Genomic DNA, 14,799 nt, shown 5'->3' with positions numbered 1-14,799 from the left:
AATAAAAGTGCCCGCACCTGCGTACTGCCCACCCGAATACACGCTTCCCTATCAATAAATGGATGAGACTTGTTTATAGATACGAGTGACGTTTTAACGTAACTCAGCCACAGAATTGAAACTCCCTTGTCCACGCCAAGCAATCCATTATAATGTCCCTATTGAGCGCCACCTCTTCTTTCTGCCACTAAGAAAGCCATAATAGAGGAGTTTAATACTGATACAATCACTTAATTAATTCCCAGCTCCTTTTGGCAGACGTAGTGAGGCTACACACTGGGACAACCAATAATTTCGCAAGAAGCAATTCACCTCACTTTGTAAGGTTTAAAACGCCTTTAAACTCTACACCTCATCCCTATAGGACTCTATAGGTACACATTGTGCTGAATATACTTGCATCATAAGTGCCTGCGCCCTAAGCCCCACTGGGCAAGGTAAACTAAGAAGGACACCTACTGACCGTGCCAATTTCTGGCAACATACAGCAACCTGTGGGGCCCATGAACCAGTTGCACTAAAAGATACCCCAAGGTGCGAGAAGGTACTAACACAGACAATCTGTGCTCACCAACCCGTATATTCACTGGCTTCCTGCACTTTGAATTGCATGTCATGTTATAGGACTTAGAATAGTCTGTTGTCAGGTTCAAACTAGCCATGAAGTGCATAAAAGAATGTACTAGCCTACTAAGCGCTGTTGGTATATGAGTCAGAAGTACTGCATCGTCCACGTACAGTAAAGCCGGTAATTGTACTCCATTAATTATTGGGATGTCAGTTGCACTCAAGTTAAGTTCAGGGATGAGGTTATTAATATATAAAATAAATAACAATGGGGCAAGAATACACCCTTGTTGCAAACCCCGATTAGTACTTATTTCCTGCCTTAGTTCTCCCTTTCTTCTGAACTGCACCCTGGCCTTGGTGTAAGAATATAAAGCAACTATCACATATGCAAATTATGGTCCACTCCTATATCTAAGAGCATATTTCAGAGTTTTGGACGATTTAGAAGATCAACACCATTGAAAGGTCCATAAAAGCTAGATAGATAGATAGATTCCTTTGCCCTGGTGTGCTTATCAATGATTAAATTCAAATTTAGGCACTGTCCACAGTGCCTATCCTGGATCGAAAACCATACTGGCATGCGTTTAAAAATATGTTCTCTTGCTCCCGTTCCTAAAACCTGTTATAGATAACTCTGCCAAGTATTTTTGCCAGAATATCTATTAACAATATTTGCCGATAGCATTTTGGCTTAGCCGGGCCACCCTTCTTAAATACAAGAGTAATCACCAAGCTTGTCCAAGAGGGAGGGATACTCTCATCACTTAAGATGTTATAAACGTTTGCCAACAATGGTGCCCATAGCTCTGTCTTGCATTTTATTAAATCAATGGACACTCCATCACGTTCTGGAGAACTCTGCTGTATTACTATCACCACTTCTTGGACCGATACCTGTAACCATGCAGAAGTCCTCTTCAAGGCCGACCTATTACTTGACACTTCTGGGGCCTGATAGATTGATGCAAAATGCACCTCCTAGCCTGCCCCACCTATACTAGTTGAAATTAATGAATTGTCACTTGTTGTTTCAACTTTATACCTTTTCCTCAATGAAGCTACGGTAATTCAATCCCTTAGGTGCATTCTAAGGGCTTTGCGTAACAAGTGATTTGCACTTGAACAGTGTCTATCAAACCAACGTGTGGACCCCACAGGGGGTACTTACAGAGCTTACAAAGTGACTGGTAAATCCTTGAATAAAAGGAGATACAGCTTTTAACTATCAACCCACCCTCAGCCACCCGTCTTGTAAACAATTGATAACTATAGTGTTGTGGCTGCTTAAGAATGTTGGGTACAGTCTGGAATCTCTGTCATTGAGATTCTAACTGAGTGGTCTCGAGGACGGTCTGCGGAGTGGAGAGATACTGGACGGTTGAGGAAATGGGAGCTGACGCTGCTGTTGGGTTGGTGGTTTTTGAATAAAGCTCTTTACACTAAACTACCGTGTCAGAGCTTAACACTGGCGACGAGGTGACCACCAACCCAGAACCCACGGATTTCTACTCTTCTGTCGCGACGCCATTTCCCCAGGGACTTGCTGCGCTTTTCCTACCTGATCGAACGAAAGTGCCTGTTTTCCTGGTTGAACGGATGGTCTTCTCCGTGTTGTTGGCAGAGTGGGCGTCTCCGGCGACCTCCATCAAATTTTCCCTGTGTCAGCGGCAGCGTGGACGTTTTTCGCGGTCTCCACTAGGTGGGGGTGAGAACACATTCCAGGAACGATTTCTGTCTGATCTGGACAGTGGATTTGTTTGTGTTTTTGTCCTTTCTTGCCGGCTACATTTTTTTTTTTCAGTTCAGCGCGAGCCTCCAACGGACCCAGCGCGCTCGAGTGGGCACGCACATTTGTTGCTACAGGAGCCTAGCAACGCGGCCCTGGCAACGAGAAGTATACGGAAGGCCTAATAACGCGAGCCTGCATTGCGTGCGCAGCCATAGCAACGCTGCCTAGCAACGCGCTTGCGTCTCAATCGTCCAAGCCAGATTTATATATATATATATATATTTTTTTTTTTTTTTCTCCTCTTCGTTGTGCAGTGCTACATTGTGGAACAGTTTAAAGGGATTTTCTTCTACAGTGGACTTAAGACGCGTTACAAGTTATGGCTACTCCTACAATGTCTCAGCCTCCTCCTTTTCTAACGGATAAAGGCGACCCGATTCTTTTGTGGAAGCGTTGGAAGAATCTTTTTGATTCCTATTTAATAGCGATAGGTGGGGAAAAGTTCTCTCCTGCAAGGAAACAAGCAGTCTTGTTGCACAATTTAGGAATTGAGGGCAGGAATATCTATGATAGTCTAGAGACCTTGTCCTTTGGAGGGGCAGAAGGTGAACCCAGAGACTGTTATGAGATGTCTGTGGCCATTTTAGCAGCACACTTTGAATCCAAACTCAATGTTGTTCTTGAGAGACACAAGTTTTTTGCACGCTCACAAGGGAAGTCGGAAAGTGTGGGTAATTACATTGCTGTTTTGCGCACGCTAGCACGCACTTGTGATTTTGGTGACATCACGGATTCCTTAATCCGTGACCAACTCGTCCGATGTACTAACAACAAGAGAGTTCAGGAGAAGCTACTGACGAAAAACCCAGGCTTAAGAGAGGCCATTGCAATTGTTGAAGGGATGGAGAGCACCAATAGTTGGATTAAGGAGATGAGTGGAGACAATGATTTGTGCATGGTTCAAGCACCGCATTTTCGCGAGGAGGTCTTGAGGGTTAGCTGTGACAGTGACAGTAAAACCCCAGGATTTACCCAAGAGAGGAAGAGAGAGCCTAGACTTCAGCGTTGTTTCCGTTGTGGTAATACAGGACATGCTGCGAACAGTCCTAATTGTTTCGCACGGAATTCTCAGTGTAGGAAGTGTGGGAAAAAAGGGCACTATGCTAGAGTCTGCAATAGTGACAAGAACAATATAGATGCTGTCACTGAGAATGTTAACAAGATGATCCTATGCATTGATTCGGATTCCGGCAACATTGTGAATGAGTCTGGAATGGTAGATGTAGGACCTGTAACCATGCCTGAGTGTGCTATTGAGCTTGATGGAAAAATAGTAACAGTATTAGCTGATTCGGGTTCTCCTTATACTATGGTGGGTGACAAGAATTACCGGGCAATTTTTGGGGAGGATTTCCATTCGTTAACAGCACCTGATATCAACCCTGTCAGTTATGGGGGGTCTAAAATAGAAGTGATAGGCTATAAGATCATGCGTATTCAATTCCAAAGTAAGGCCACTGTAGGGAAAGTTTATGTAGCAAAACGTGGGAACAATCTACTAGGTTGGCGTCACCAACGTGATATGGGGATTAAATTGGACCCCAATGCCAAGAGTCAGGTTATGGTAGTGAATGATAGCAACTTGGATCTTGATATTCTGAAGGATTTCCCTACTGTGTTCAGAGAAGAATTAGGTTGTCTGTCCAATTTTGAACACAGAATTATTCTTAAGAAGAATGCCACTCCTTCTGTGCATAAAGTGAGAGGAGTTCCAAAATTAATGTTAGAACCTCTCAAAGTGGAGCTTAACAAGCTTTTGGATGCTGGTGTGATTGAGGAGATAGAGTCCTCTGAATGGTTGGCTCCCATTGTTCTAGCGCCGAAGGACAATGGGAGACGAATTCGCATGTGTGTGGACCTCAGAGACCTTAATAAGCATATTTGGGTTGATCGCCAACCCCTGCCCAATATTTCTGAGGAATTGTCAGGGCTTGGTGGTTCAAAAGTATTTAGTGTACTAGATTTGTCGTCAGCATATCACCAGGTTGTTTTACACCCAGACTCTAGACACCTCACGTCATTTGTAACTCCGCTAGGAGCTTATCAATTTCGTAGAATGCCTTTCGGGCTAGCCTCCGCTGCTGCCTGTTTTCAACGTATTATGAGGAAAGTTCTGGAGGGGGTTTTGGGTGTCCTAATCTTTCAAGACGACATTTTGGTTCATGGCAAAACGTTAGAGGAACATGATGAAATCCTTAGAGAAGTATTGTGTAGACTGGTTGGTTCTGGCCTCACGGTTAAGAAGGAAAAATGCAAGTTTAGAGTTTCTTCTGTGACCTACCTTGGTCATACTATTTCCAGTGAAGGGATTAAACCCAAGCTTGAGTTGGTTGATTCTATTGTCAGCGCCCCTGAACCCAAAGACAAGGAGGGTGTGAGATCCTTTTTAGGGCTGGCAGAGTATTATTCTAAATTTGTTGCCAACTTTGCGAGCGTGACACAACCTTTGAGATCCCTGTTGAAAAAGGGAAACACATTTGCATGGTCTAGAGACTGTGCAGCTGCTTTCACTTTTGTGAAAGACTGTATTGGGAAAATGCCCACATTAGGCCATTTCGACACACACGCTAAAACCTTCTTGTACACTGATGCTAGTGTAACTGGATTGGGGGCAGTGTTGATCCAAAGAGAAAATCAAGAGGAGAAGGTCATTGCCTTTGCTTCCCGTTCCCTGAAGGGGTCAGAGCAACAGTATTCCGTTATTGAGAGGGAGGCTCTTGCGTGCTCATGGGCAGTCAAGCATTTCAGATTCTATCTGTGGGGTTTACCCTTTGTTGTGAGAACTGATCACAGACCCCTCGTACAAATTTTTTCTTCAAAGAAAAGTGAGGGATTGACACCTAGAATAAAGAGGTGGGTTGAAGGGTTAATGGAGTATAATTTTTCTGTTGAGTATGTGCCCGGGCCGAAGAATACGGTAGCTGATTTCTTGTCTAGGAGTTCGATTGATAGTCATGACGAAAGCGAGGATGAGGGTGTCATTAGTTGGGTGAATGAGTTGGCTATAAGTGAAGATGAGTGGAAGACTGCTGTGGATCAAGATTCCATTAGACATGATCTTGCTGGTTACATTGGAAGAGGGTGGCCGGATTACAAGGACATTCCTGAACCTTTGAAGAGTTACTGGAACATTAGGGATGAACTGTCTTTAAGTGGTCGTGAGGTATTAAGGGGTACTAAATGCATACCTCCCACTGGTTTAAGAAATAAGATCATCAATTTGGCTCATGAGGGTCATTTGGGCAGGAATCTCACCAAATCAAGGTTGAGATTGATATATTGGTGGCCAGGGTTGGATCGTGAGGTCGAAGCGACCGTTAAAGATTGTGTGACATGTGCACGAAGTGACAAGAGTAAAGTGGTATCGAAACCCCCACTTTCCCCAGTTGCTGTGCCAGAAAGGCCCTGGGTGAAGCTAGGTCTAGATTTCATGGGCCCTTTCCATCTTCTCCCTGCTAGTGAACGGTATGTCATTCTCATGGTGGACTATACTTCAAGATGGGTAGTGACCAAGTGTGTTAACTCCCTAGATACCAGGACGGTGATTGAGTTTTTAATGGAGGAGTTCTCACGAGAGGGTGTACCCAGCCATTTGGTTACAGATAACTGGGTACAGTTGACATCCGTGGAGATGAAGTCCTTCTTGGACTCTTTAGCTATTGTGCATTTGAGAACTGCCTTGTACTTACCCCAGGCCAATGGTCTTGCAGAACGTATGAATAGGATGGTGAAGTACTGTGTCCAGGAAGCAGTTGAGACGCGAGTTTCTCTTGGGAGTCTCCTGAGAGACCAATGGTGGGCATATCGTAATACTCCCAATAGCGTTACGGGAATCGCCCCTTTTGAGTACATGAGGGGAAGGTTGGGTTGTAACAAGATGTTCCCAGCATGGTTCAGAGATAAGTTGGGATCATGTATTTCAGAGAAACTTGACCAGGAGAAACTTGGTAAAGCGTCCATGCGTAGGAGCGATCATCAACAAAAGTACAAATTGCGGTATGATTTCAAATCTTGTGTGTCCGATCTTGCATGGAAGGTTGATGACTTGGTATGGTTGAAAGACCCTAATTACAAAACTAAAGGGAGGTCAAGTTTCAAAGGCCCTTTCCGTATTAAGGAGGTGAGGGAAAATGTGGTTGTGCTGGATAATGGTGAAGTGTGGAGTATGTCCAGAATTGCAAAATGGAACTGTCCCAGGATTGATTCCGATAATCTGTCTAACCGAGGAGCGAACCACACCGCAAGGACAGAGTCCAAGGTAACACCATGCAAGACAACTCCTGTCAGACTCCGTTCTAAACCAGTGTGGTGGAAGGACTATGTTTCTTGAATTCTGATGTTTTTCCTGCATACTTCTGTGCAATTTAAATATTCTGTATTATCCTGTTATTCCGGCCATTACATTGTCATATTGTTGCTTATTTGTTTTATCCACACACATATGTTATATTTTCTTTTTTTCCTTTTTTGTTGTTGTTCCTTTTATGTATTCCATCTCTAGTGTAATAAGGGGGATGTGTTGTGGCTGCTTAAGAATGTTGGGTACAGTCTGGAATCTCTGTCATTGAGATTCTAACTGAGTGGTCTCGAGGACGGTCTGCGGAGTGGAGAGATACTGGACGGTTGAGGAAATGGGAGCTGACGCTGCTGTTGGGTTGGTGGTTTTTGAATAAAGCTCTTTACACTAAACTACCGTGTCAGAGCTTAACATATAGCCCGATTCTCAGCAACCACTCTGCCGTAATGGGTCAGAGGATGAGATAGCTTCCAACAGAGCCTAAGGTTATCTGCGGAAGCTTTTATATTTCCAAGGCCTTCATGAATCTTCCAGCGCACCCTGCGTGGGAAGTTGAAAACTGCTCAAAAGGATTATGGTCCCTGTAATCCATCACAACCACATGCCCCGATTCCAACCGGTTGGCTAAATTACAGGAGATAAAAATATAACAAATTCTGGAGGCACAGCCTCTCCCCCTATAAGTAGGCTTCCACTCATTATTGACCCAACAGAATTTAACATATCATGCAAATCATATGTGGCAAGAAGTTCAACTAGCTCCTCCCCCTCAAATCCATATCTTGTCTCCGAGCGCCATCCTCCCTCCTTTCCATAAACGAAATTTTCTCATTAAAGTCACCTGCAAAGCAGAGGTACTTCTGCTGGCCTCTAGGTGACTTTTTTGCGTAATACTTGAGATATATTAAGACAAGCACTATAAACATTGATTTGCAACATTAATGAATGAAATAATTGTTATAAAAATATCAAGGTATAAGGCAGGAGCACCCTAAAGGGGGATCACTTGGCAGTCCCTGTGGGAAGATCTAACCTCTATGGCCTGCGCTCCCAAGAGCAAGCAAATCCAAATTGATGACCCACCGGATGCTCTGCCAGAGCGCGATGGGATGGCTGTAACATTGAAACACTGCTAACCTTCAAACATAATAGGGCTTATTTCCCATGTCTCTTGAAAAAACAGTATACCATAGTCCTTAATAATTGCTTGCCAATCAGGGAGGGCCAGTTTAGCTCGAATGCCTGCCACATTCCAACTTAGACTTCGAACACAACCCTTTTGTTTGTTACAGCATCTAATCTTGAAACACTCCTCTGCACAATATGCCCCTCCATCCACCCACCACACTCCACCCCACCCCACGTGATAAAGTTCCCTGTGTCTGAACTAAGACTAGAGGGCTACTAAAAGATCCTTTTGCTCCTGGCCTATTCTTTGTGCTGAGAGGTGACCTCACCACCCAGTTGTCAATATCACTGCATTCAGCCAACGCCATGAACCTGTTGTGATGAGGAATGTTCAATGCTGATTGTGGAAGCCGACCACCCGAAAGAGGTTGCGCCGGCATGGGCAGATGAAGCGCCATTGTGGGGGTTTTATAAAACTATCCCAACGGCAAGGCAGCAACATTGGTACAAAATTTCCTAATTCTCTTCTTAGTGTTATACACTTTCTTCACCAGGCTTGGGGATTTAAAATTCACCACCAAACTGTCCCATCCTGTATCTTTTTCCGGTGAGCCAATCCACCAAACATGCTGAATCATAATTATTTAATTGGCCCAAGTAATATTAAAATTATTTTATCTGCATAACCAACGTATCACCTTATTTTTAATCTGCAGCCAAGATTCTGTTTGAATTTCCATCATGGGTGGGATCCCAACCAAGACCAAAACAGAGGGACATGCTGCCGGGGGAAGGTGGAGTACCGTAGGATTACCAACAGGGGTGGGCTGCATACTTTAGGCCCTATTACCAGTGTTAACATTCCTTGAGGGACATCTATTACAGGTTTACCCATTCTCGTGACTCTCCTTTATCTTCGACCATAGAACTTACTGCTGCATCCGGTGAACCAGGGTCCACCTCTACGATGTGACCTTTTTTCCCACTGGCACTACTGATGAGTACACATCCATCCCTTACATCATTTTCACAGCCAGATTTACCCTGGGGGGATGGGCCCTCCTGCCATAGAGGGAAGATGTTTCTCTATAACGCCCAGGCGGTCCATCAAAGAACGGAGATGATTTTCTAAAATTACTGAAACAGTACAAATCCCCTCCATAAAAAGTTGCTTGCACCTTTCAAAGACACACCCTTTCTCCCTGCCACCGATCTTAATTTAACACTAGATGGAAGGGGGTGGTTTTTGTGTTATATCTTTTTATGGAAGGTTTAAGGGACACCCGCATTAGCCCTGAGGAAAGAGGAAGTGCTCTTATTTTTTTGGGCACTTCTGCTGTCCTGGTTTGCTCCAGTGGGCTCTTGGTGGGCTACCGTTACAGCGTCTGCCCCAAACTACACTACACTGCACACTATTTAACGCTAGGGTGACCAGACGTCCCGGATTTCCCCGGACAGTCCCAGTTTTTTATAGGACTGTCCCGGTGTCCCGACACTTCTCTTCATTTTAAATAAATGTCCTGTTTTTTGGGACAAAGGTCAGATTATTAAATAAATGTCCCGGTTTTTGGGACAAAAGTCGGATCATCTAGGGAAGGATAAGGTTAAGACGCCTACAAGGTATGAAATAATTAAAGTAATTTATCTGTTACTGTCAGGCAACACTGTCCCCTGTCTGCTCCTGGCAGAGAGAGGGAGTAGAGAGCAGAGAGAGGCTGGTGGGGCGCGGGTAAGGGGTGCAGTGTGGGAGGTCAAGCCATAGATAATTTTATGTATGTAGCCTTGTAAGTGTGTGTGTGTATAGGTCTCGACACACACAGACACACGTATAGGCACACATTCACAAAGCTATGCAAAAAACGGGACAGGCCAGATATAAAAGTGAGAGTAAAGTCGTTAGTCTTTCTTTTATGTCTGACCTGTCCCGGTTTGTGCTCCTCAAAATCTGGTCACCCTATTTAACGCAGTACTCAAACCTAGATCATGGGTGTCACTCCCTGCACGTCTGTCACATCTCAGCGATAATCTTCGCTCCATCAGCACGGCCTCTGTTGATAAAACCCTAATAACGCCTTCCAGCGTTACATCAATGATAGTTTGCTTGGGGTGTGGTGGAGGTTCCAATGATTTTTTGTTTACTCATATGGATCCCCTTATTGCACCTATTACCCCTCTCCACATGTCCATGCCAATCTTACCTAAAATAAAGGAGACATGTTTATCACAGTCAGGATGTTACTGCGGTGGCCCAGCCCGGGCTTGTTCGGGCGCGGATGTTCCCGTCTTAGCCCAGGCGCGTCCTGAGCTGCGGGGGTCAGTGTCCTCCTTTATAACTAACCCTAACCCCAGCCCCCCCTGCCGCCACGCCCAAGGGCCTCCTGGTGCAGCAAGATCTCGTGGGCGGCCCTGGTCGCGGGTAGTACTTGGGTGTGTAGTCAAACGCCCCAGCCAGCACAGGTAAGACACCCCCAGCTACTGAGGTGTTATCGTATTTTTATTATTGATTCTCCTTAATTTATGAAAGTTAAATAAAAAAAAAAAAACAACAACAAAAGAAGACAGTAAAGCTTGATTCCTCCAATAGCTCTCGCTGGGTAGGTATTAAATGAGTCCTTTTCCTTGATCAGAGTTCACACAGGCTGCACCACTTGCCTCGGTTCTGTCCGTCCAGGTCTGATGTCGCCCCCCATGAGCTCAATGCCTCGGAGAGAAAACACAGAGAGAAGCTTGCTGAAACCCGTTTCTCACTCCTGATTGCTCCGTCACCAACACACAGGTGATTTTGTGTAAAAATAAAAGAGAAACCTCGGTGAACTTGCCTCCTCCCTTGCGACACACTTGGCCCCTCTCCCTCCTCCCGTCCCGCCGTCAGTAAAGCTCTCGCTTTGCCACCGACCCAAGAAGCCCCAACTTGGGACTTGCCTGGGGCCAAGGCTCGGGTCTGGAGTCGTGGCGTCTGAGGGCAGCTGGCCTTGGCTCTCCGGGTGGGCTCGGCGTTTGTCTGCTCTACTCTCTCATCCCAGCCCGTTGTTCTCCGCAGCTCCTCTGACTCCGTCTTCACACGGGTAACGGGCTTACCCATAACCCCCGCACTTGGTCCACTCCAATTAATGTAATTCCCCATATACGTTTTTGAAAAAACTCACAACAGCTAGCAGAAATCCTTTTAGTCTGCCTTCCCAGCTGAGGGTGCGACAGTGTCCCCCCATAGGGGGATTTAAAAAATGTCTTTGTCCTTGCTGGGCACTCATTGGCCCAATGTCCTTGGGCCAGCCTTGGTCCCTTGTCTAGGTTTGCCGCTGAGGCGGCTTGAACCGGTAATTTCCGGGTCCCCGGCAGCTGTTAATGCGCCGGCCCCTGATGCCCCCTTCGTGGGCAGCCTCTGCCAAATTCCACTCACATGCATTGTATTGTACATAATTTTTTCAACAACAGACAGTTAAAGCTGTTTGAAGTCGAGACCTAAAAAGCGTGAACTGCAGCAAGAGTTTTTCCCCTGTGGAGGCTACGAACTGTTCCTGCAGTGGTCGCTTTCTAAAATATCAGACGTTTTGCCACTTTAGCCTTGACCTTTTCTTTTTCAGTCTTTCATAGCACCAAACCCTGTTCTCCTTTTGTACTTTATAGTTTGCCCTGTATTATGAAAATAATCTACACTACATTCTACAGACTTTCTACAGATGTGTGGAGAAGAGCGGCATGCACACTAGTTAAAACTGTAGGAGACATTCATGCTGCGGTGCAGACGTTATGTCCTGTTGACATGTCAGGAACTACATTTTAAAGATTTTATTTTTAGGCCTTTCCTTCAGCCATTGGATTCCCTCTTTGTGACTGATGGCAATCTGCTCCTGCTCTATGTACATTTATATAGAAAAATAGTCCTCAATGCCAGCTGGCTCGTGTGTGTTCGTGTGTGTTTTTAAATCCTTCGGGCTTTTTTTTTCTTTTAACTTTTGGTGAGGACTTGGTTGGTTCTCCAACACTGCTAAAAGGCTCCTTGTGTAACTTCATGTGCGCATAGCCTATTCATATTTCTTTATGTTAGCTGTACACAAATTGCTGTTTACTTTTTTTTTTTTTTTTGCAGAATGCCCAGTAGCTTCTCTAGTACTGCTATCAAGCCATTCAATTTTTTAATAAATCGTTCACATACATAACTCATTACTTTTTTCATTAAAAGAAAATGTGAAATATACTCCCATGAGTGTGACTGTCTGCATACACGGGTGACCATTTTTGAATGGTTTATACTTTTATGGGGAAAAAAATCGAAGATTGTTCCACGTGTGCACATGCATATGTAGGCCGTCTTTGGATGTTTTTTAGAAATCTTTATTACAAAAAATAAATCAAGATGGGCACCACACGCGCAAACATCTTCAAATGTTTTTGGGAGAAGCTTTTACAAAAAACATTTGTTAACAAAACTAGCCTTGGCAAAGTCAAAAGGTCTGTTGGCCAAGCTCAACATGAAGAGCATCAAAAGTGTATTAAATGGAAATATCGCTTAACCCGATTCACATAAATGAAAAAATAACAGCACATATTTATCAGTCAGCACATATTTTAACATGCCAATGTACTGCTTAATAAGCACATAGCAGCACTGCAATTAACATACACATGCAGTGATTTGTTTTCTTAATTTATGTCATATGTTTGAGCTACATGTGATTTAAAGGTGATAATGTAAATTTGCATGTCATATTTATTTAAACTGAGCCACAAAGCTAGAACCGTTTATTTTTTTAACGCACTTGTTTCTCGTTTGACTTCCAGGTGTACCGGAGAAGATTATTTGAAACAGCAGGGCATTGATTACAGCGCCTGGGGTCTGTGGCAGAACCATTTGGCCCTGGCATGCATGACAGTGATATTTCTAACAATTGCATATCTGAAGCTGCTTTTCATGAAGAAGCTCACTTAAGGCGAAGCACCGGACATGTTGTTTTGCAGCCTTTTGTCATTTTAGACTGTATGCCAAGGGTATGTTAGAAGTGTCTGCCTTACACCCAGTTTCTGTTTTGTTGCATCATTATGTTAATTGCCAAATCTGTGAAGGTTAAAAGAAAGAGCGATCACTCTCTTGATTTAAGAGTTTAAAATCTCAGGGCACATTGCTACAAGCCTCTATGCAGCCTTATTTATATAAATAAATGCCTTAATCATTTTTGTAATTCTACATTTCCTTGTGCTTGACTCCTTGTATCAGTAGTCTGGAAATATATAGGTATGATATAATGTTAAAAGCTAACAAAGTTCATTTGAAAGAAACCCCCTCCCTGAATATTAAGATGGTGCTTTTCACTAACCATCAACCCTTTGTGAAAATTGACTAATTTGAGAATTATTTTGTACTTGACTAGTAATCCGAACTAAAACAGGATAGAGTCTGTGAGCTGTAGATACTGAGTGAAGTAATATTTAATTTATATACAGTGTTTTGTAACATTATAATTTCAAGCGTCTGAGATGTACAAACATTCAACTTGAATATTAAAAAAATACATTCCTGATATGCGTCCAGATTGTGTGTACATTTGACGGATATATGACATGAGGCCTAAGGACCATGCACATATCTGCTCCTTTTAGCCAGATTGTTATGTTTTGCTTGAAATCTGCTGCGATTCACAGGTGGATTGGGAGAAGAAAAATGTTGGCCACAGAATTCATGTTTTGAGTTTTTAGCCTGCGTATCAAGTCCTCAAATTCTGGGTTGACATTTAACGTGGCCCTATAGGCTGTCAGGTAAACTAGGCAAGGGCTATGCTTAGGGGTGGAAGTGGGGGCTTGATTTATCCTCAATATGTTTGTCTTGCCTCACTCTCTTCTTACACTGCCTCAGTCAGATAGATGGCTCTTCTGCTACACTAGAACTTTCATCCAGCACTAACAACATTATTTGTTTATTTCTGTGAAAGATTTCAGAAAATTATTGTGGGACCCCTACAAATGTTGTGTTATTTCCACCACCATTTGCCCTGTCTATGTCACTCCACTGTTGTGTCAGTATGGTGCTTGACCACTGGTCTTGTTTTTCTTCCCACATAAGGTGTTTAGGCTCAGTGGTAAACCTTCATAATGATTTCTTCACTTTGCCCCTTGAAGTCCTGTGGTTCATTTCTAGGCAAGTTCTGTAGACTGTGGGTATTGGAACTTTTAAGTCCAGTGGCTTTGAGTCTGTATTTGGCTCTCAGATTTTGCAGAACAGCAGTTAATTAAAGCAGTCATCCAGCTGGGAGAAAAGAACACTCATATTTCCCTAGTTGTGCATCGTCAGAAGATCGGAGTATGGGAATTCCGGAGACAGCGATGAATTGCCCTAAATCTACAAAAAAAGCAGAGGCCTTCACTGACCTTATGCTCAGTAACTGCCTCTGCTTTGTTAATGGCCGCTCCAAGTCGGATGGTGCTGCAAAGGCAACCTTCGACAATGGCAGATTTCAATCAGTCATTGACTACGTTATTGTTAATGTGAAAGAGTGACCAGCTATTCTTGATGTGGCTGTGGTTAGTAGGATAGAAAGTGATCACAACCCACTTGCTTTTAATATGAGGCCAAATGTTCTGGGGTTTGGAAATATGATAGGACAGGCACCGGGGTTATACGAGAGGGAGATAGCCGGGACCAACTACAGAAAGAGAATACTGTGGGATGGGGAAAAGTACCTGCAGGATCTCCCACAAGTTGAACCTATAATGGCTAGTTACGGCCTGTTCATTATAGATGCTTCACCCATTGCCAGCCCCCCGATCCTGGTGGCATATGGCGCAATGATAGGGGAGTTGAGGGCCTTGTGGTCTAAACATGTAACACCCAAGCTAGTTGACAACAGTAGAAAAGGGCAGACGGGTTGTAAAGGCTGGTTTGATCAGGAGTGTATAAGGGCAAAAAGCGAGGTCTCGCTTGCCCTAGCCTGGTACCATGATGGCCCTGTCAGTGAGGCGAAATTTAGAGCACGGAAAAAGGGCTATAAGCACCTATTGGCAACTAAGAAGCAGATGT

The 14,799-nt window shown here is 44.0% G+C and overlaps 1 protein-coding gene across 5 annotated transcripts in view; it reads left to right on the top strand.

Moving 5' to 3' along the window:
• The window catches only part of LOC138299827 (broad substrate specificity ATP-binding cassette transporter ABCG2-like), a 676,683-nt gene extending 663,377 nt beyond the window's left edge, over nucleotides 1-13,306 (top strand). For all 5 annotated transcript variants that reach the window (XM_069238424.1, XM_069238432.1, XM_069238461.1 and 2 more), the window contains one exon: nucleotides 12,570-13,306. In XM_069238424.1, the coding sequence (XP_069094525.1) occupies nucleotides 12,570-12,717 (148 nt within the window). In that variant the 3' untranslated portion in view covers nucleotides 12,718-13,306. The remainder of the gene's footprint in view (nucleotides 1-12,569) is intronic.
• The last annotated feature ends 1,493 nt before the right edge of the window (nucleotides 13,307-14,799 follow it).

The sequence above is a fragment of the Pleurodeles waltl genome, chromosome 1_2 (assembly GCF_031143425.1).
Source record: "Pleurodeles waltl isolate 20211129_DDA chromosome 1_2, aPleWal1.hap1.20221129, whole genome shotgun sequence".
Classification (NCBI taxonomy): Eukaryota; Metazoa; Chordata; class Amphibia; order Caudata; family Salamandridae; genus Pleurodeles; species Pleurodeles waltl.
This window is presented reverse-complemented; position numbering and strand designations above follow the sequence as displayed.